Below are 23,892 nucleotides of genomic sequence, written 5' to 3' on the forward strand. Positions count from 1 at the left end.
TGAGTGCAGTGCAGCCTCGACATTTTAATCTGTAAAAAGTCAACCGTGAGGAGAACATGTATCACATTATATGCGTTATATAGACAACTCGATTTAGCAACTTTTGTGTGCATGGGTTGGCCTATAATAAATGCGTTACCTGTCCACTCGCTCTCTTGCGCTGCCGCCGTAGTTGTTGTTAGTAGCAGCAGCTGTTGTGTTCCTCTGCTTTTCCATTGCAACCCGACGATCCCGATGTTCTTGGGAATCTGCGATGAAAGGCTCATACGGGCAAAAGCCTTGTCCTTCAAATGCTATCTCGAGGTCCAGACGTTTGACACACCATCAACGCATATGACGTTATAAGGCACCCCCCCACAACTTGCTCCATGAGTGCTGCTGCTGCACAGACAGACCGAGTCCCACAGCGAGGAGCCTGCAGGACACGTAGCGTTTATATACCCGGGGTATACTGTCACAATACTGCCTGGAAACAAGCCCTCGAAACCGATCAAAACGTTGTTTGAAACATTCTTTAGAGGAGGCTGATCTGGGAACCGATTAGGAAGGAGACGGTAGAAGAAATGTGTCCTGAATCTCTAATCACCTCCTCCTCCTCCTCCGGGCGGGTTTTTGAGAAGGAGAGACAAGCACTGAATGCACCTGCTGTTCTGAGAAGATCAACAACTCTGAGCACAACGCGGGGACTGACTGATCAAGTCAAAACGTGGCCCCAGAATGTGGCATTTCCCCCCCCCCCCCCCCTGTCTTGAATCGTCCGTCCGACTGCGTGAGATCTACAACACGGCGGGGCACCTGTCAATCAAGCCTGACTGGAGCGTAAGACACGCCCACGCCGGCCCCGCTGCAGAGAATGCTGCCCCCCCCCCCCCTACATGCACCGACCGACAACATTGTCTGTCAACGCTGTCCTTCAATACTATTTAACACAACATTGCAGGGGCGGCGAAATAGCCAGACTTAAAAAAGATAATACAAACAATAAAAAAAAATATATAAAAAAAAAAAGTTACGTCCCGAAGCTCTGCAAATCACACCCACCCGCAGACAGGTTGATTTCACCTGACGTCAGCCACCACACTCCACCCACCAACCACGACGACGCACCCATGGGAGAGATTACTCCAAGTGTCCCTTTTCTCGCTCCGTGTAGTCTATTCCCATCTGCTTGACACGAGCATGTACTTTGCTCCTTTTCGTCTCCTTGCCCTCGCTCACTGCCATCAGGCACAATATACGCCTCCTCCTCCTCATCATCATCACCATCATAGACATCAGGGACAAGGGACGGGATGGTGGAACATGGAGTGTGTAGGTCGCAGTTTCGACATTTTAATGTCTATTAGGACCTGCGAATTGTCACATTAGGATGTGGACCCTCATCCAGAATAGATAGTAGGCCTATTTGGTAAGTATGTCCAGAATTCTGTAACTGAGATCATATATTCAGAGATAATCATATTGTTTACACTGTTTTTCCTCATATTTGTATATATAAAATATAATATTATTATTATATATTCAGATCTAATTTAATTGCATAATATTTATGTCTTTCTATTACCCTGCCCATATACATCCCCTCCCCCATGCTGCATTGCTGCTATGACCCCCCCCCCCCCCCCACACACACACACACACACACACTGGGGGTCCCCGAACATCAGGTTGAGCACTGCTGTTATAGATCTCTCACATCTCTTATCCTGGATGAGACGCAGCCTCACCATCCTTTGATCCCAGGCTGCTGGGCAGAGAACTGTCAGGGGATGAAATACTGTGTCTGTCGCTGCAGCGACCACTCATGTGCTCTTCTGTCATCACTATAGCTCTTCTTTACAACACTCTTGTGTGTGTGTGTGTGTGTGTGTGTGTGTGTGTGTGTGTGTGTGTGTGTGTGTGTGTGTGTGTGTGTGTGTGTGTGTATGGAGGTATGTATGTATGACTCCACACCTTAGTGAGGTCACCTTGAAGTCTGTCAACATGAAGATCATTCTCATTGTAATTCCTACTTATTTGTTGTCCATTATGTTTTACTTTTTTAGATGCAAAGCACCTCTATAATGTCAATGGGTCTCATTCTCCAACGGACTTAAGACAAAAAATTTGCTCTTAGGGCCATTTAAGGCATCTTAGATTTTGGGATTCCCCAACCAAGCTTGGATTTTATTTATTTTTCCGACATCAAATGCGTAATTTTTTATCGTACAAATATTGTCATATTATTTAAATTATGATTAATTCCAAGGAGGCCTGTAGAGTTGACATGAAGGAATCATATGATTCCTCCCAAATAAAGCCGAATCCAATTAAGCTTAGGGAGGGTTGGGGAATCCCAAAATCTAAGATGTCTTAAATGGCCCTAAGAGCAAATTTTTTGTCTTAAGTCTGTTGAAGAATGAGACCCATTATCACAGATGGGGCCCAAGGGAGCTTGAGCCCTTTTGCCCTCAGGGGAGATGCATCCAGCTGCAGGACCACAGCACCGACACTATCAGGACCGCGACACTTTGCGGACCCAGACTCTCCGGACCCTCGCTCCCATTGGCTGATTTGGGTCACGTGACCATCCCACCCAATGGCTGAATTGGAGTATTGCACTGCGGGATTGATTGAAAACTTTATTAACAGATTGCAGAATGGGTACACGTGACCGTCACAGGCCCGGATTGATTGATTGATTGAAAACTTTATTAACACACACCAGCAAAGAAAACATGTTGGAGGGAGTGTGGACAGGAAGGGGCGAACCATACACACATATTCTGGGGATGTCAGAAGATAAGGCACTACTGGGAGCCTCCCACGCGTTACTCCTCGCCACAGAGATCGAGCTGCGCAGGTGAAAAGATGCGACTGCTGTTACCTCAAGTACCGGAGGGGACTTGTGCTATGTATGACTTAGTCCACATTGCAGCCGGCTTGTGGGAGGCAAGAAACAGCGTTCGTGACAGGGGAGGGTTGAATTGGATGATACGAAATTGGGATGGGAGAAAATATAGAAAATGGGAGAAAAAGTGGATAAAAAAAAAAAAAACATAAGTTGCCTGAAGTGACGTCACGGCCGTGCTAGCGTCTGATAAGCTTTTAGATTTGCTTGTGCATGTTATTCGTGCGTGGACCTTTTTAACCCTTTCTGAGTGGCATTTCCGGCGTCAAATGGAAAAAAATTTAAATTAAATTAGATACCAATGATGTAAACTACCCATAATTGCAGAGTAGGGTTTAACCTGCAAATTGGCCTTTAACAATTGTGTGTATTGAGCTGTACTGTACCCATTCTGCAATCTGCTAATAAAGTTTTCAATCAATCAATCAATCAATCAATCCCACAGTGCAATACTCCAATTCAGCCATTGGGTGGGGCGGTCACGTGACCCAAATCAGCCAATGGGAGCGAGGGTCCGGAGAGTGTGGGTCCGCAAAGTGTCGCGGTCCTGAGAGTGTCGGTGCTGTGGTCCTGCAGCTGGATACTATTGCCTCAGGGTCCAAAAGTGCTGTTTCCCCCCCCCACTGGTGTTAATTGTATTGAATGTTTTCTTTATTTTCTTTTATTGAAATCTTATCAAATATAAAGAGGAAAATGTGTACTAGTATCCCAAAAAAATACACCACATCAATTTAACCTCTTCCGCCCGTGTGGTCCGGGGCCGGACCGCAAATTACATCACGTCATAAATCAATCTCTCCAGACTGTTTGACAAAATTATGTTTTTTTTTTGTCAAACGTATTCAAGTATAAACATCATAACCATGTCACAACAGCAGTTATAATGTATATTATCATCAATACGTTAGTTTACCAATAGGTGAAAGTGTTATTAGTGCGATTTTAGTATTCGTTTTTGTGTTGTTTTTATCGCGAAAGCCAGCCATTTCGATTTTTTGATGCCATTCTGAAGAAGACATCAAGAGCTTTCAATGAGCGTTGGAATATTTCAGAAACACCCTACACAGAGGCCTCTAGGTCAAAATCGAATGAGTTCTGTATGAATCTTTTAATATCTATTACTCGGGATAATATACCACAAAACTTAATGTTATTGGCATATATTGGAGCACAGTTAGTTTGTCTCCCCTATTTATAGCATTGAGCAACAATCAGATTTGAAATTAGTTTCAAAATGGCGGCACTCTGGCAAAAATAAGAAAGCTACTGCACATACAGTAGATTTCATTATCTGTTCTTATGCACGCCTGGTGATACTAAATCCAAATTGAATTGATTTTTGCACAATCCATAAATGTGCGAATTGGCTATAATAAGGTCATTTATAAACCTAAACCTGCTATTCTATATTCTATAATAATATTTCAAATTGCATGGTCTGGATGGGAGAATTCAGTACTGTATCTACAAAACCTTCTGTTTAATCATCTTCCCTTTATTCATTTCCTTAGATTATTTGTACACATGATCTCAAGAAGGTACTGAACGAGCTCAGTGGCAGTTTCTCATGTCTGGTCATTTTTAGCATGGTGTTATTCACTGTCAAAGATGCAAAGAAAAATCATAATTCATATTCTCCTTTGTTTCATCACAATTTAAGCAAGCCTAGTAATAGACACAATATTTCTGACACTGTGAATACATTCACTGAGGTCCATAGATGTCCCTAGATACCAAGAACATGCAAATGGGTTGTAGAAGTGGAGGGCCTGAGCTACAGCTACCCCCCCTTCCTTTTTTGTTATGTTTGTTTGTTTTCTTGTTTTTTTTTTCGTGCTGTAGTGCTGTTTGTGATATTTCTTTTGTGCTCAGTGTTTTTTTTTCTTCTTTTTGTGTCTGTATATTCCATTATTTGAAAAGAAGATGCCAAATCATAATAAGGTGTCTGTTAGGAATTGTACTATATTGGGAGACAGGATGGCCTAGAAGTAAAGAGGCCCGGCCAGTAACCGAAAGATCACTGGTTTGATCCCCGACCCCAGTATGAGGGTGTATTCTAGCTGTTAGCTGGTGACTGAAGGGTGGCTGTTATTACATCTACAGTGCCCACCATCCTGCCTAAGTGCCCTTGATCAAGGCACTGAACAGCAAAACTGCTCCAGGGGCGCTACACTGCGGGCGACCCTGCACTCTGACCTCTCTGATGAGGTGCATATGTGTGGAGGACTGTGTGTATGTGTAACTAGGAGTGATACAAGGACTGTGTGTATGTGTAACTAGGAGTGATACAAGGACTATGTGTATGTGTAACTAGGAGTGATACAAGGACTATGTGTATGTGTAACTAGGAGTGATACAAGGACTATGTGTATGTGTAACTAGGAGTGATACAAGGACTATGTGTATGAAACTAGGAGGGATATGTGAAAAGACAAATTTCAATTGCCCTGTGTACATTGACAATAAAATAATCTGTGGACTGTACCTTTACAGCCTTCGTGCTACACATGGAGTCCACACCTACAGTTCAGTTTGACGTGACCTTGTTCCACAAACCTTTAGTGGTTTCCTGCCTTTGTACAACACCTATGTGCTTACTGCATACAGAGTCAACATTGTATTTTAAGAAGGCAAGAGTCGCTCCTGTCTTAAGCAGTGATTCCTGCTAAAACGCTGTTTGCCTTACTTCCTTGTGCTTATGACTCAGTGTTCATTCATTATTCAATCTTTATTTCAACAAAAACATTTATTGAGGGCAAGCCCTCATTTCCAATGACGTTGCGCATTTTTTTAAATTTGAATTTGTATTTATTCACACACACACACACACACGATACAATACAATACATATCATCATCATGGTGAGAACATCGTCATCGAAAGAAGCTATTTAAAGCTTTTGGAGGAAGCCTGATCACAAACAGAGGCAAACAAAACATACAACATGGATAGGCTTACACACATACAACATAGATACATAAATACAGACAAATAATATTCCCAAGTATGGTTCCAAACAATAATAAATACACCATAAATATACAATAAGTGCAATCATAAAAAAAACAGACTATGGTGGAATGGTTGGTGATTATGGATTTAAACTGACCAAAGTATTACGTTTTAGAGTTGTATGATGTTCCACTTGTTCAGGAGCACAGACGCTAAAAGCAGATTTCCCAGGTTCAGTACAGGTGCTTTGAGTGTGAGCCAATCGTTGGAACGTGTACTATAGGGTCCAGATGGCCACTTCAATAGAGAAGTGAGATTATTTGGGCAATCTCCAATCATGGCTTTATGTAGAAAGAGATGCCAATGTAGCTCTCGACGCCCGTCTGCTCCCGGCTGCCCTTGGGGGGAAGGACGACGGGATGGGTTAATCGCAGAGACTAATCGCATCGGCGATCCTACAAAGAACAATGCATGCATGTGTGTTCCGGTGTGTGTGTGTAACCGTGTGTGCTAACCGCTAAACATTGAGGATAGTTGCATGCCAATTAAAGACCTCTGAACAGGTCCTGCTCCTGCATTATTATTATTATTATTATTATTATTATTATTATTATTATTATTATTATTATTATTATTATTATTATTATTATTATTATTATTATTATTATTACCTCTCTGCTAGGGAGGACCATCCAACCCCACTATACAGGACACAGTACTCACCACCATAACTATCACTGGTATCACACGTGAGACTAAGAAGTGGACCGACGAATCAGAGGCCACGCTCAAGGACGTGCTTGCAGACACGGATTGGGATATGTTCATAGGAAGCGCCAGTGACGTCAGTGAACTAGCAGACATAGTGGTGTGCTACATAACAACAATAGCTGATGGTATTGTCCTCAGGAAAACGGTGCGGATTTTCCCAAACCAGAAACCGTGGGTGGATAGCACTATTAGAGCAGCTCTGAACTCTCGTACCACCGCCTACAACCTGGGTAGAGAGTCAGGAAACATGGAGGAGTATAAGGCTTCAGTCTATACTCTACGCAAAGCAGTCAAACTTGCTAAGAGGACATATGCTGACAAACTGGAGACACAAATGGCACAAAACGACACAAGAGGATTATGGCAGGGACTGAAGTCAATAACTGACTATAAAGTCAGCGCCCCGTCAATGGGGAGCGACGACGCCTCCCTCGCGGACAAGCTCAACACCTTCTACGCTCGGTTTGGTGTAGACAGTGGCGCTGCTGGCTCTCCGGCTAGTGACGTCACTGGCGCGCCGGCTGTTGTGGAGGGGGGGGGGCAACCGCGAGGGGGGGGGGACGCTCTCTCGTTGTCGGAACACAGTGTGAGAAGAGCATTTATGCAGGTGAACACCAGGAAGGCTGCTGGCCCAGATGGCATAACAGGACGTATACTCAAGACCTGTGCCAACCAGCTGGCCCCTGTGTTCACCGTCATATTTAATCAATCACTGGCGGAGTCAGTGGTCCCTGCCTGCTTCAAGAGGTCTACCATCATCCCTGTGCCGAAGAAACCCTCCCCAGCATGTCCAAATGACTACAGACCGGTGGCACTCACCTCTGTGGTCATGAAATGTTTCGAGAGGCTGGTCAAGGACCACATTTGTGCCTCCCTCCCCAGTGATATGGACCCTATGCAATTTGCATACAGGACAAACAGGTCCACCGACGACGCGGTCTCCCAGGTACTGCACAGCACCCTCTCGCACCTTGACCGTCAGAAGGGGGGCTATGTGAGACTGTTGTTCATTGACTACAGCTCAGCGTTCAACACCATAGTCCCCACCAGACTGGTGGACAAGCTGATCGAGCTAGGTCTGAGCTCCGCCCTGAGCGCCTGGGTACTGGACTTTCTGAGCGAAAGACCCCAGGCGGTCAGGGTGGGGGGTCAGACCTCCAACACCATCACCCTGAGCATCGGGTCCCCCCAGGGCTGTGTTCTGAGCCCCCTGCTGTACTCACTCTACACACACGACTGTGTGGCCAAGTTCAGCTCCAACTCCATAGTGAAGTTCGCAGATGACACGGTGGTGGTGGGGCTGATCTCGGACAACGACGAGAAGGCCTACCGGGAGGAGGTGGAGGTACTGGAACGCTGGTGCCAGGACAACAGCCTGCTCCTGAACATTGGCAAAACCAAGGAACTGATCGTGGATTATAGGAGAGGACAGCAGGAGACACACACACCACTGATGATAAACGGGGCTACCGTGGACAGGGTGAGCAGCTTCAAGTACCTGGGGGTCCACATCTCAGAGGACCTGACATGGTCAACACACATAGGCACAGTAGTAAAGAAGGCGAAACAGCGTCTCTACCACCTGAGACAGTTAAGGAAGTTCAGAGTATCGGGGAAGATACTCCAGTCCTTCTACTCAGGAGCTGTAGAGAGCATCCTGACCGGAAACATCACTGCCTGGTATGGAAACAGCACGGCACAGGACAAGAAGGCCCTACAGAAAGTGGTGCGCTCAGCCAAGCGTACCACGGGTATTGCACTACCCCCCCTGTAGGTTCTATACAACAAGAGGTGCAAATCCAGAGCCTGCAGGATAATGAAAGACCCTCACCACCCCAATAACAGCCTGTTTCAGCTGCTGAGGTCAGGCAGACGCCTGCAAATCCCAGCTACTAGGACAGAGCGGCTTAGGCTCAGCTTCTTCCCCCAGGCCATCAGAGCCATGAACAATGTACATTGAGTGCTCAGAACATTGAACTGTCCACACACAAGCACACATGAACACACACACGACACGCACACTGTGCACGCTCACACACGAGCAGCCACTTAACACTTTAACATGAGCGGGCACACACTCATGTCGCACACACGCACACTTATGGCCAAAGGAAAGGACACTTTAAATTAGAATAACAGGAACAGTGTATTGCACTACCAAAGCTAACTAGCATGTCACACATGCGCTGTAAATAACTATGTACAGATACCGAGATGTCACTCCATGTTACCTGCTATCTGTTACTGCACAATGTTGTTTCTTCTTTTGATTCTATTATATGTACCACTGTATTGCACATCGTTGTGGGCAAGACCACCCGCATTTCATTGTATACCTGTATGCCGTGACAATTAAAACTCTTGACTTGACTTGACTTGACTGGTGATAAATCTAATGACTGAATGATATACAGAGCCTAAGGGCTTAAATCACATTTCCGTAGTCCAACAAAGACAGGAAAACTGCTTCAACGACTCTCTTTCTGCTAATCATAGGGAAGCTGGCTCCATTCCTATACAAGAAGCCAATTATGTTATTAGTTTACTGGCAAGAACGCCCACATGATGTTGAAATGTAAATTTTTTATCAAGCCAGATACCAAGGCATTCGGCGTGCCGTGTACAATGTCATAACCTCGTGGGGTGATAATCTCGCGGGCCCCGGAACCGACTCTGCCATGAACCCTGACCACGCCAGTAAGCCTGTATCTCATGAGGTCGGAGTTCAGAGAAAGAGTTTGACACATTTTGCAGACGTCATAATCATACGGGGGCATTACTCTCGTGGGGTCGAACCTGGACTCTGCCAGTGAGTTGACTCCACCACTGGCGTACTGGGGAGACAACCACCGCAAAACAGAAGGTTGCTCCCATAACCCAGGCCAACAGGTAACAAGAGCAAGCTCGACCTGTGCCTGGAGGACCGTGAACTCCACAGGAGCGCTTAGAGGGGTTAACTGCTAATAAACAGCACCCCGATGCCCCCCCTGTGGCGGGGAGGGCCCCTGTGGCGTCCGGTCCGCCCTGGCATTTCCCCCCGGAAATGCACAGGGCCCTTCGGGTTAACATATATTGTACAAGCAATGCTCGCCTGTGACCCGGTAGACACCGGGTTGAACCGATCCGGTCCGGCGCGACCAGGATGAGTCCCGTGTCCCTCAACGCTACTGCCCCTCTTCAAAGGAGAGGGGGATAGGTACACGTTTCGATCAAAACACCACAAGGCGGCTGGGTAGCGCAGCTGGGTACTCGCCTACCCCCGCAGAGACTCTGGGATCGAATCCAGCTGTCAGCTGTACCTCCGGCTTGGTCAGTCGTCCCTACTAAACACAATTGGCAGTGTTAGCGGGTGGGAAGCCATCGGGGTATGTGTCCTGGTCGTTGTAAACTGCGGTTCCTACTGGTCGGTCGGGGTGCCTGTTCAGCAGGGAGGGGATCGGGGGAAATAGCGTGAACCTCTGCACGCGTTACATTCCCCCAGTGAGAGTCCTCGCTGTCGGGTGGAAAGAAGCGGCTGGCGGACTCCACATGTATCGGAGGAGCCCTCGAGCTGACAGATTCATTTTCACGAGCAGTGCTCGCCTGGGGCTTGGCAGAGGTAAACTCCTTCCCGGCCGACCGCATAAACGCCGTTATGCCTTTCGACAGACCAGGGCGCGCTGGTCCCTAAAAGGCTGTTTAAAATAAACACTTGAGAACATGCCCGGGGCCAGCACTGACATCGGTCCCTTAGGACCAAGCGCTGATATCGAACAGCGTTTAGGCTCGTAAAACCTGAGAACGGTGTTTGGGGTATCGGAGGAGACATGTGATAGGCTTCAACCCTCCCTAGACCGGCAAGTGGGGGGCAAATGCGCGCAATGACCAGGAAGGGTGGGGAGGGGGATTGGCATAACGACTAAATTGGGATGGGAGAAAAAACAGAAAAAAGGATGAGAAAAAGTAGATAAAAAAAAAGAAAGAGCCCCCAACCCACCGACTTTCCCCCCTATTTGGGTAAACCGGGGGAAGACCGGTCCTCGCAAGGCCACCGACACAGGGTTTATATACAGAGCCTGGGAAAAAACCATCCGTCACAAATTCCGCTCTCACGAGAGGGGAAGACGCCAGGTTTATCCCGTAGAGACCTCTCATCTTTTTGGGGGCGTGCAAATTGCAGCACGAGCCCCATTCTCAACGTTCTCTCCATCCATACCGACATGTGGCACTTCTGTAGCCACACGTGGCAAAAATCACAAAGCGGCCTCGCAGCCAACTGGCGCTGACCCGCTAAGAATTGTGGATAGGAAACCCGGTCCCTCCCGCTGTGCATTGCGAACCCTGACTCTGCCAACGAGGGGTCCCATGGGGTCTGGGTTTTCTCCTGACTCCGCCAGCAAGGTATCTTGTGGGGTCTGGGTTTCGCACCCCGACTCTGCCAATGAGGCTGGGGTCAGGGCAATTGCACCCATGGGGGGACCTCTTCTTTTGACGCGAGTTGGGATCTGCCACACAGATCTGCAAATACTTGCCCTGACGTTGAGGGAGCTGACAGAGCGAAATCCCACGTACATGCGTCATGACACTAATGTGCACAGGGGATACCGGAGTGATGGGAGAGCTCGTTTTCAAGCCACGTCCTCATCAGCCGTTGCCAGCATTTTACCAAGGATATAACCATAGGCGGCGGGTGGGCTTCATGTCTAGGTAGGATGTATAGGGAACGCCCCTTGCGTGCAGCGCGAAAAATTTGACCTTTTATTTTTGGTTGCACGCAAACTGTCCAGGTTCTGATTTCATATACACACACACACTACTAGGCTATACTACAGCGAGCCCCACTCATTTATATATAGTGCAAATTAAGTGTTCAAATGAAGGCATCCAATAATATATGAACCATTGTCTTACCTTAATGCAGATAAATGCGACGTTTCGTCTTGGTGAGAATTGAATCACAAGTTGCAATGAAGTGAAAGTTTTTCGTAATTTAGATCTCATCATGCTTTGAAAACAATGTACATACAGTAGCTCTAAAAAGTTTCCACGATTTGATGAACTCGGACTCTCATCATGTCCTCTTAGAGCAAGCCCTTGTTTGCCAAGATAAAACAACATACAGCCTCAGGTGATCGCTAGTTATGCCTCTCCTCGCTTCTCTACAAAGCGATCGGCGGGCTGAAATTCAGAACACAGATGTTTGCTTTACTCTGCCAGGCCTGCGGGATCAGGATGATCATGTGAATGATGTGATTGGCCACATTATTTAACCTGAGCCTATGCGTGATTGGTTACTGCCTGTAGCTGGAATGTTAAACGCTGCCACCGATTGACACCTTCGTCGTTGACACCTCGGCCAGCGAGCCGGCTGCAGCACAAGACACACACAATAGCCAGCAGCCTGCGCATATATATTATATACATTTCAAGATTCCGAGCATAATATTCTGGGTAGGCATAGCCCCCCCTAGCCTTAATATACGCGCCGCCTATGGATATAACATACCCAAAGGGGAGGTTTTACCCCCCCCCCCCCCCCCAACCAAGCTCACGTAAAGCGAAGAACATGTGAGGTGAGAACAAGGAGCGGTGTTACTAGTCGTGCGTTGAATTACAAATCAAAGCCATATGCAAGCACATGCTTGTTTTATTGCTTTGAAAAAGCCAAACACAACAGCTAACCACCAAACCGTGGGAACTGGACGTCTGTTTAAAAGACGCGTCCACCTGAGTCCTCACGGCTCCTTTTCATAAGCAAAACTTGCCGCCCGCCATATTTTATCTTACCACGTAAAGTGAAAACATATACGAGGCGAAAGAGGAGCAGTGCCCTTAGCCATGTGCTGGGCCCTCCATTGTTATTTCGTACGAGGCATATACAAAATACATTGTGAAAAGATCACACGCTTGTTCCAACAAAAACTTGCCACTCATAAATGATGATGATGGTAGCGCTTGTTTTACGCCACCTCCTCGCCACACGCACAGTCAGAACTTCACCAAATTGATATAACACATCCGAGTAGTGGTTTATATCCCCCCCCATCAAACCTCACGTAAAATGAAGAGACATACGGGGTGAAAAGCTAACACATACGCGAGCATATGGACATATGCACGTGTCATCGTTTAGAAAAACCACAACACGAAGCTAGCTACCAACCGCGAGCCCTGGGTCCACGTTTGTCTAAAACTTGGCCACACGAGCGCCTGCGGCTCCATTCACAAGCAAGAATTGCCCCGTTTACACTCATACTCTACGTTTGAGGCACACACAAAACACATTCTGTGAAATGTTTACACGCTGCTTCAATAAAAACCCCGCCCCTCTTAAGAGGTTATCTTTATTGAAGGAAAACGTAGCTTTTGGGGGGGGGGGGGGGGGTATGGGGGTTTAGGTTGTAAAAGAGAAAAACAGAGGAAGAGAGAGGTGAAGGAAAGGGGGGGATACAGCCTAAGCCTAGTCCCAAATCCCATAGAGCAGAACGAGATGTAACTGCCTTGGTGTCACTTTGTTTTCGGAAAACTCGCAACTGCTTTTGGGTAAAACCACCGTCTGCTGATCAGTCACAGCCACAACAAATTCATAGAAGCGTCCATTGGGGTTATGAGTAGTGTTATGTGTAAACACTAGGGTTATTGGGTACCGAACGCAGTATTTTTAAGGGTACCGACCGAATTACATCACTACAGAGTACCGATTCACGCTAGATCAATCGGTACCAAATGCTGTACCTTTACATGTTTAGTATAAGAGTGTAATATTACTAGACAAGAGGGAGCCTTTTCCACAAATACTATATATTACTGTCCCATCTCCTGGGTCTTTGGAAAGACCAGACAAAATCAGAGGAGTTTGATCATATTGACTGAGGATGACCAGATAAATGTTGATATTTAAACATTTAAAAACATAACACGTTTAGTGTGGTGTGTTCCAATAATAAACAACAACCCTAGTGAACACATAGTTCTTACCTTAGTTATTGCATGTCTATCAGGTCTGTGGAGATGTAATGTCTAAGTGTTTAACTGAGATAATAAGATGTACACACACACTCACATGGTACACTGTGTCATCATTACGCTACTGCCCTCTATTGACTGCATGTGTCCACAGGTGTGTTGATGAGAGATTGCCTATAAAATCACCTGGGCCCAGTAGTTCCAAACTTTGAATCCCGATCTGATCGGATAAGATTTGGATTTTGGGTAGTTCAAAACCAAAAAACAGGATTAGGATCACTTTGGTATCCGATCAGATCAGAAAATCAAATCCAAGTTTTAATCTGGATCAAATCTTCCAAACGGGTAGTTCAAATCGACAACACGGATTGGGATCAATTTGATCCCAAAAAAACTGGATTATCTTGATCCCACTAGAGGGGTGGATTTCCAGTGGATTACCAGAGCAAAATGTACTATACAATTTATTTAAAAATATATTTCAATATAAATAAGATGGCAAAGTTTGTTAACTGAAATAATACACCATTTCTAGCCTTCATGGCAAATAGCCTACATTTAATTTAAAACGTTATGGTCACGTTTGTGGTGGCCTATTTTGTTTTCAACCAAATGTTGATGACATAAATGTTTATGCTCATAAAAGTATCACAACAAAGATCGTCAATCACAAATGTAATTTAGATTAACCAACACTTTGGGTGCCGGGAAACGCTTTACAGCGTCATTCCCGGCCATGCTCAAGTTGCCGAAGACGCTTTACAGCGTCTTTGATCTGTTTACATCTTTTTTCGATTTTCCCCGTCTGAACTTCACCGCGGAGCTTTTGGCAGAAAGTTTGAACAGGAAACTGCATTTCCTCTCAAATTACACTAGGTGGCAGTGTCCCCCTATTTTCTAACACTATCACATGAGGGTGAATATTGTACCCCACAATGAATCTGGCATTTGATTGGCCAGCATACCTGGCCAATGTGACCACAGGTATAAAAAGTTTGCGCAATCCCAGAATCCACGAGGTTTTGTAGGGGAGAGAGAGAGAGAGAGATAGATAGAGCGATAGAGAGAGAGAGATTGAGAGAGATATTTGAATTGAGATCAGCCTATAGTCTATATTTATAGTGTTATACAGTATAGTGTTAGTATCAGAATAATTGTAAGGTTTCAGCTGTGCTTTAGAAGTACTTAGTCATGCTAAGTAGTAGTACTGTATTGTGAGGGATTAGTTAGTATATTTCAGTAGTAGTAATAGTAGTTTGTAGTGTTAGTAGTTACATTTAGAATCAGTATGAGGAGACGTAGTGTAGCCGGTAAGAGAGGGCCAGGCGACAGACCGGCGGCGGATCGGTTTGTTCAAACTAAGCTGGCATTTGGACCCGCCGTCACCGTTGCACCAGTAGTAGCAGCAGCAGCAGCAGCACCAACGACTCCGACCGGTCCTTTGGTATCGCCGATCGGAGAGAGCCATGAGACCGTTGCTGGGCCCAGCAACGTGTCTCGCCCCGGGAGCGGCTCTCCCAGACGCAGTTCGAGGAAGAGGAAGGCTGCCGCTGTGGTCATAGCTTCTTCATCCGAGTCAGCGGACAGCGATTCAACCACCCATGAATCTGATGGGAGCGCCGATTGGGAACCACCAGGTAATTACACGGTCTTATATATATGTGATTGTGTGTGTGTGTGAAACGTGTATTTGATGATTTACCTAACGCTAATTGATTCATTGTATACTGTGAATATGTAACGTTAGTTCGCCAAACCAACGCCGATATGCATTTATTATATGTGATTGTGTGTGTGTGTGAAACGTGTATTTGATGATTTACCTAACGCTAATTGATTCATTGTATACTGTGAATATGTAACGTTAGTTCGCCAAACCAACGCCGATATGCATTTATTATATTATAGCTCCGGAGTCATCTGACGATGATCTCGATTTGGGTCGGAGGTGTTATGGGTCTGATTCATCGCACGAGTCAGACGTGGGACGCGGTGGTGGTCGAGGGGGCAATGGTACGTCATGTTTACTAATGCAATGTGAATATTGTTTTACGTGCATGTTCAAATCGATAGTTGAATGATATAGGATATAGGCATGTACAGGCTACACGTTAGGTTGCATGGCCTTGTGTGTGTGTGTGTGTGTGTGTGTAGGTGCACGCCCTTTGATGTGTGTAGCTATCAATGTAAGTGATATAGTTGCATGCTGTGCAGGACACCATGTGCTAAGTTGGGGTGCACAGCCTTTGTTGTGTGTGTGTGTGTGTGTGTAGGTGCACGCCCTTTGATGTGTGTAGCTATCAATGTAAGTGATATAGTTGCATGCTGTGCATGCCACCATGTGCTAAGTTGGGGTGCATGGCCTGTAGGCCTGTTTGAAGTGAGATGGAGTAGGGCCTCTTTTTTTTTTTACAAGGGCTTGTGTGTGTGTGTGTGTGTGGTGTGTGATATGCAGGCCTCGCCATAGTTCAAAGGTGTTTGAGAGGGTTCATGCCTTTGATGTGGTGTGTGTGTGTGTGTGTGTGTGTGTTGTAATCAATGCTATTTCATTTAGCATAGTCCCAATATCATTGATTACAGCACACACACACACACACACACCACATCAAAGGCATGAACCCTCTCAAACACCTTTGAACTATGGCGAGGCCTGCATATCACACACCACACACACACACACACACACACACACACAAGCCCTTGTATAAAAAAAAGAGGCCCTACTCCATGCTTTGATGTACAATGGCCGCTGATTTATTTTGTGTTCATTACAGGATCTGACACCGAGTCCGGGGCTGATACACCAACATGCTTGGGTATGTACTAACTACATTTATGTATGTAAACGTATTACTATTGTGTTTTATGAGACTTACTTACTGAATGAATTTAATCCAATTCAGATTCTGGCGCAGACCCCGCAGAGAGTGACGCAGAGACTGGCAACGACATAGGATCACATTCTACTCCTGCAGGTAATTGTACATAAAATATAACACATAATGCTATATATATATATATATCATGTAAATACAATGACAATACGTTGCCCTAGTGTAATGTATTACATCATGTGATTCTAGAACTGGATGCTAGTCTGGACATGCCGGAACCCGTTGCAGGGCGGAAACGCACATCTAAGAGCGGTAAGTTGGCCTCACTCTGCACACCACTTCCAGCTCTGACCTCTGACCCCCACACCACGTCCAGCTCTGACATCTGAACCCCACACACACTCACTCATTCACTCACACACAGTTTGTAACTACGTGGCATATGAATGTCTACAGTAGGGGTGTTATAGTATATTTGTATAATTGACAGGTCGTGGCGTGCGACGCGGAGGAGCGAAGAGCAGGGCTGCGATCCGTCAGGAAGAGGAGAATGCCTGGTCTCGTGAGGGCTGGGTGCCTCACAGGATCCCCTTCACAGCCCAACCGGGGTTGCTCCAGGACGCCGCGGCACTCAAATCGTACCGGCCTGCAAAATGGATGGATCTGTTCCTGACTGATGCTTTTCTGAATTCCATTGTTGCCCAGACCAACCACTACGCTGATCAGTCCATTGCCCGGCTGGACCCCACGCTAACCAGTAGCAGGGCACTGCTTTGGAAGCCCCTCACATTGAAGGAGCTGAAGAAGTTCCTTGGACTCAATTTCCTTAGCAGTGTCCTGCGGAAGCCTCGCGTGGACCAGATGTGGACCACTGACGACATGATGTACACACCATATTACTCGCAGACCATGCCACGCAACCGGTATCAATTGATCTGGCGATTCCTCCACTTTGCGGACAATACATCCCTGGAAGTTAGAGACAAATTGTGTAAAGTACGCCCTGTAGTCGACCATGTAAACGCGAGGTGCAAGGACCTGTACCAGCCTGAACGTGAGCTCGCCATTGACGAGGGGGTGATGGCATGGCGAGGCCGCCTGACCTTCCGGGTCTACAACCCCAACAAGCCCACCCGCTATGGCATCAAGTCGTACTTCCTGTGCGAATCACGCACAGGATATTGCTTTGCATTTAAGCCATATTGTCGGGAAGGCTCGCTCCTGGGGGACACGGTCGTCGGTCTGCTTGGACGTCTGTCTGGGGCCGGCTATACGCTCTATATGGACAATTTCTACAACTCGGTACGTATGTCCGCCAGGCTCCGACAGTTGAGGACCGACGTCTGTGGTACCCTCAGGAAGCACCGGGGGGAGCCAGCCATCATCAAGAACATGACCAAACGTGACATCGGTGTGGGGGAGCGCATTGCGGTCAACAACAAGGAGGTCCTGATCGTGGCATGGCGCGATAAGAGGATCGTGAAGACCATCAGCAGCTACCACAAGGACACCATGGAAATGGCGAAGGTGTGGAAGAAGCAGAAGAATGGCAAAGCGCTGAGGGTGGAGATGCTCAAGCCGTCATCAATCATGTCGTACAATAAATTCATGAACGGCGTCGATCAGCTGGATCAGAACATCTCGTACTATCCGGTTACACGTAAGACTGGAAAGTGGACCAAAACGTTTGTGATGTATCTGATCCAAATATGTATGTTCAACGCTTTTGTCTTGTACAAAAAAAAGCACCCACAAGGGCATTACTACAACCTCTTCCGGTTCACCAGGGCTGTGGCGTGGACCTACACAGATGGTCTGGAGAAGAAGATTCCTGGGGTGACAGCAGAGATGGAGGCGGAGGCGGAGGCAGGGGAGGAGGCAGGGGAGGAGGCAGGGGGTGGGGATGAGGAGGAGGCAGGGGCTGAGCAGGTGGGGCGTGACGACCCTAGGGCCCCACTGGGGGACCCGCAGAGCAGATTAGTGGGTGGCTTTGTGAAGCATGTAATGGTTGCATACAAAGCCACCCCCAAGCGAAAGCTACCGTGTAGGAAATGTCGGGTCTGCAGTAGGCGTGGCATCAGGAGTGAGACCAGATATTTTTGCACATCGTGCAAAGTCCCCCTGCATCGTGACAAATGCTTCGCTCTGTACCACACAAAGAGGGATTTCTCTAAATAGTTTCTTTATTAGTTGTCATACAGAAGTACAGACTACTTCTAAATAATCCATCATTGTGTGATACAGACAGAACCATGTGTACCGGTACATAGTATAGCTAGCTGAGAGTAGTATAGTATAGTGTAGTATAGTATAGTATAGTATAGTATAGTATAGTATAGTATAGTATAGTATAGTATAGTATAGTATAGTATAGTGTATGGGTAGTTGCACTGTTTTCTGTACAAGACAAATGCGTTGAACACATGTATTTGGGCCACGGTTGTCGATATTGCATAGGCATGTTTGGACCACTTGCAGATGAGACGTTATGTTAGCGATCTAGCTGTATCGACTCCATTCATAATTTGCATTGTGTGTGTATATAGTTTATTTTTTTATTTATCTTTTTCCCCCCTCATTTTTACCGTTTGCACAGAACCAATGGTTGCTGACAGTCACCCAGTTTATAAAAGTATATACTGTAGGTAACATACCACACTTTTCTAATGCAGTCCATTGGCCTCTTATTTATATACTTTGGAAGCATGTATTGGATATTTTTTGGTCCACAGATCATCTGGCGCTTCATCCATTTATCAATGGACAATGCAGTCATCGATGCGAGAGACCAAGTAAGATACGCCCTGTAGTTCATGTGACGTGCCTGTACTGTGAATGTTACCAGCAAACTTCTAAATGCACTGAAACAATGGTTGGTTATCCTCCAGTGTTCACTTTTTATAAGGTATTGTCTTGGTAAATTACCATAATCCTATACTGTGAATGTTACCAGCAAACTCCTAAATGCACTGAAACAATGGTTGGTTATCATCAGCCAGTGTTCACTTTTTATAAGGTATTGTCTTGGTAAATTACCATAATCCTATACTGTGAATGTTACCAGCAAACTTCTAAATGCACTGAAACAATGGTTGGTTATCATCAGCCAGTGTTCACTTTTTATAAGGTATTGTCTTGGTAAATTACCATAATCCTATACTGTGAATGTTACCAGCAAACTTCTAAATGCACTGAAACAATGGTTGATTATCCTCCAGTGTTCACTTTTTATAAGGTATTGTCTTGGTAAATTACCATAATCCTATACTGTGAATGTTACCAGCAAACTCCTAAATGCACTGAAACAATGGTTGGTTATCATCAGCCAGTGTTCACTTTTTATAAGGTATTGTCTTGGTAAATTACCATAATCCTATACTGTGAATGTTACCAGCAAACTTCTAAATGCACTGAAACAATGGTTGATTATCCTCCAGTGTTCACTTTTTATAAGGTATTGTCTTGGTAAATTACCATAATCCTATACTGTGAATGTTACCAGCAAACTCCTAAATGCACTGAAACAATGGTTGGTTATCATCAGCCAGTGTTCACTTTTTATAAGGTATTGTCTTGGTAAATTACCATAATTTTATACTGTGAATGTTACCAGCATATGTGTCTAATGCACAGCAACAATGGTTGGTACTGATGACTTGTCACACAGTTTATTGAACATATTTTGCAATAAAAATGTTCATTTCATCAAAGTTTCAAGTTTTCTGCATTGTAAAGTATTCTGTATTTTATAATAATGTTTTCTGGACCTACACCAGTAGTTATAACTTACTTGTTCATTAGCGCCAGGCATGGTGGTTGATAAGGTAGTAGTATTTCCAGGTGAAACTAATTGATATATTATCAATACAAGATATTATTACTTTATGAATGTGTTTATCATGTATGGACGAATAAATTGGAAAACAGGTAGGTACAGAGCAACACAGTGTCTACAACACAGGAGCAGATTATGCACAGTACATGAATGAGAAACAGTCGAAATGTTTTTTTTTAGTTTATTGCATGCACATGATCTATAATACCTGATCGGTACAATATCTACTAACCTGATCAATACAATATATTCCCACCTGATCGATATAATAGTATTACTGCATTTCAAGTTTGTCAGTCAGTCGGACTGTCAGTCAGTCGGACTGTCAATCAATCAAACAATCAAACAACCAACAAAACAATCAATCAATCAAACAACCAATAAAACAATCAATCAATCAAACAACCAACAAAACAATCAATCAATCAAACAAAACAATCAATCAATCAAACAACCAACAAAACAATAAAACAATCTATCAATCAAACAAATAAAACAATCAAACAATCTATCAATCAAACAACCAATAAAACAATCAAACAATCAATCAATCAAACAACCAACAAAACAATAAAACAATCTATCAATCAAACCAATAAAACAATCTATCAAACAATCAATCAATCAAACAACCAATAAAACAATCAAACAATCAATCAATCAAACAACCAACAAAACAATCAATCAATCAAACAAAACAATCAATCAATCAAACAACCAACAAAACAATAAAACAATCTATCAATCAAACCAATAAAACAATCTATCAAACAATCTATCAATCAAACAACCAATAAAACAATCAAACAATCAATCAATCAAACAACCAATAAAACAATAAAACAATCTATCAATCAAACCAATAAAACAATCTATCAAACAATCTATCAATCAAAAACCAATAAAACAATAAAACAATCAATCAATCAAACAACCAACAAAACAATCAATCAATCAATCAAACAAAACAATCAATCAATCAAACAACCAACAAAACAATCTATCAATCAAACCAATAAAACAATCTATCAAACAATCTATCAATCAAACCATCCATCCATCCCAGTCTAAATTGCTTTATAACACGTTCAGTACCTATTATCACCCCGGCGTCGCCGGCGGCGCACCTTTCATAAAAGAGCCCATAACTCCTGTTCTAAAGAATATACCTGGATTTTTACCTTGTGTTGACGTTTTTTAACTTGTAATTGTGAACGAACAAAGACATGCAGAAACAAAAGTTTTTTTTCATTGTGTACATCAACTTGTCGTCGTCAAATGAGCCAAACCATTTCCCCATAGTTATAATATAAAATATAGAAATAGCTCCGTTAAGATCATGAGATATGCTAAAATCGCCCAGGAATCCTGGCAATCCACAGTCATTTTCCGGATTTCTGGCCGGCACCCAAAGAAAAAATATCTTCAACAAAAAAAAGTCCATCTGTCATAACCTTCAGCAAAATAAAACCTCACTTAGAATTTAGCTCCTCAAAGCATGCAGGCTGGATGATCCAGCTGCCTTTGAATTAATGTTTTTTTGTTGTTACCCTAGTGGGAGTATTTATTTTTTTATTACAATTCCATTATGATTTTATGTATTTAAAGACATTATAGGTTTAGGTTTACTTTATTTGTTTAAGGGGTACAGTGTACACTAATAAAACATTTAAAAAACGTAAATGCACCAAATTTGAGCCAAAAGGCTCATTTCCATTGGCAGTCTCCCTGCCAGAAGGTACATGCTAAAATCCTGTGTAAAAAAGGGTTAGCAATACAAACAGAATAAAAGCAAGATAAATAACATTAGAATAAAAACACAAACAAAAGCACATAGTAGAACATACGATAGGGATACAGCGATACAGGGCACAATACAGTCATGGACACAAGGACAGAGCACATCATGACATTAGAAGACCCAGGCATAGACAAACGCACCATATCCACATACATACATACATACACACAGGCACGCACGCACGCACACACACACACACACACAGACACACACACACACACACCTCAGTGTTGACAATGCTGGTTTTCAATGAGCCATTCCTATAGATGTCTCTGCAATGTGGTCTCTTGTCTTCCTTGTATTCTTTTTAATATCCACTAGATGGAGATTGGTAGGATTAAAGCACTTATATTCAGGATCTAGTAATCTTGAAAAGTCTGAATCAGGGTGATCCTATCCTGAATTGACCGAAATACCGGGACAAAAAGTTGTCTGATCCTGGATCACAAAAAATGGGATTTTCAAATCGGATCTGATTGAGATTATGAATTTCTACTGGGCCCAGGAGATGATTGTTGCTGCTACTCACTCTGCTACTGACTCTTACCTGATAGCAGGGCAGTGGTGTAGATGATTGTTGCTACTGAGTCTGACCTGATAGCAGGGCAGTGATGTAGATGATTGTTGCTACTCACTCTGCTACTGACTCTGACCTGATAGCAGAGCAGTGATGTAGATGATTGTTGCTACTGAGTCTGACCTGATAGCAGGGCAGTGGTGTAGATGATTGTTGCTACTGACTCTGACCTGATAGCAGGACAGTGGTGTGTAGATGATTGTTGCTACTGACTCTGACCTGATAGCAGAGCAGTGATGTAGATGATTGTTGCTACTGAGTCTGACCTGATAGCAGGGCAGTGGTGTAGATGATTGTTGCTACTGAGTCTGACCTGATAGCAGGACAGTGGTGTGTAGATGATTGTTGCTACTCACTCTGCTACTGACTCTGACCTGATAGCAGGGCAGTGGTGTGTAGATGATTGTTGCTACTCACTCTGCTACTGACTCTGACCTGATAGCAGGACAGTGGTGTGTAGATGATTGTTGCTACTCACTCTGCTACTGACTCTGACCTGATAGCAGGACAGTGATGTAGAGGCTTCCCTCCTCTTCTTTATTTTCATTAATCCCTTGTTTTTGGGAATCACATTTTTGCATCTGTTTTGTGGAAATGGTAAATATGGTTAATGTTTTATTCCTTTAAACCTTGTCTTGCTCATGTGATCCACATTTCATATTCAAACCTTGGGGTAACAAGCCAATTGTTGTAATATCTTATGACCTTAGGCAAAGGTAACAGGTTTGTGTATAACAAGTAGATTAGATAATACTCACGGTATGCAACTCAGAAGTTTGTCCCCAAAGATAAGCATTAGATGAGAAGCTTATGCTAGATGTTAACTAGCATAGGCTAACTGGCACCAGGTTATATTCAGAAGGATGTAGGCAAATTGCCGTCTGGTTATCACAAGGATGAAGGCTAACTGGCGTCTGGTTATATTCACAAGGATGAAGGCTAACTGGCGTCTGGTTATATTCAAAAGGATGAAGGCTAACTGGCGTCTGGTTATATTTGTCGTATTCGATTTAAGTAGAATAATCTTCAGGACGAGGAGATAGCGTTTATACATTTATTCAAAGGTAAGCATCGTTCAGCATGAGTGTAACTCCATTCACGGCTGGCAGCCAACTGACTGTCAGGACCCCTGGTCAGGTATACATAAGCAAGGTGCGCCTGGCGCGCCTGTCGTAAATGATATATTCACAGCATGAATAATATAGTAAAGATATATTCAAAGCATGAATATTACATCCTCCTTCTTTTAGAGAAAGCTTAATAAGCTATGAACAAAATTGAAATTAA

General features: G+C 44.3%; 2 protein-coding genes across 2 annotated transcripts in view; both read right to left on the reverse strand.

The window, feature by feature from the left end:
• grtp1a (growth hormone regulated TBC protein 1a) overlaps window positions 1-667 on the reverse strand; it is a 66,009-nt gene extending 65,342 nt beyond the window's left edge. The window contains exon 1 of the mRNA XM_084309304.1: window positions 140-667. Coding sequence (XP_084165430.1) covers window positions 140-216 — 77 coding nt within the window. The 5' untranslated portion in view covers window positions 217-667. The remainder of the gene's footprint in view (window positions 1-139) is intronic.
• A 5,510-nt stretch (window positions 668-6,177) lies between these two features.
• The window catches only part of adprhl1 (ADP-ribosylhydrolase like 1), a gene marked incomplete at both ends in the record, with an annotated part of 51,070 nt that continues 33,355 nt past the window's right edge, over window positions 6,178-23,892 (reverse strand). Inside the window, 2 exon segments of the mRNA XM_084308283.1 lie at window positions 6,178-6,240; window positions 9,394-9,447. Of these exon segments, the coding sequence (XP_084164409.1) occupies window positions 6,178-6,240; window positions 9,394-9,447 (117 nt within the window).

This window comes from Notolepis coatsorum (assembly GCF_963971535.1).
Source record: "Notolepis coatsorum genome assembly, chromosome: 2".
NCBI classification, from domain to species: Eukaryota; Metazoa; Chordata; class Actinopteri; order Aulopiformes; family Paralepididae; genus Notolepis; species Notolepis coatsorum.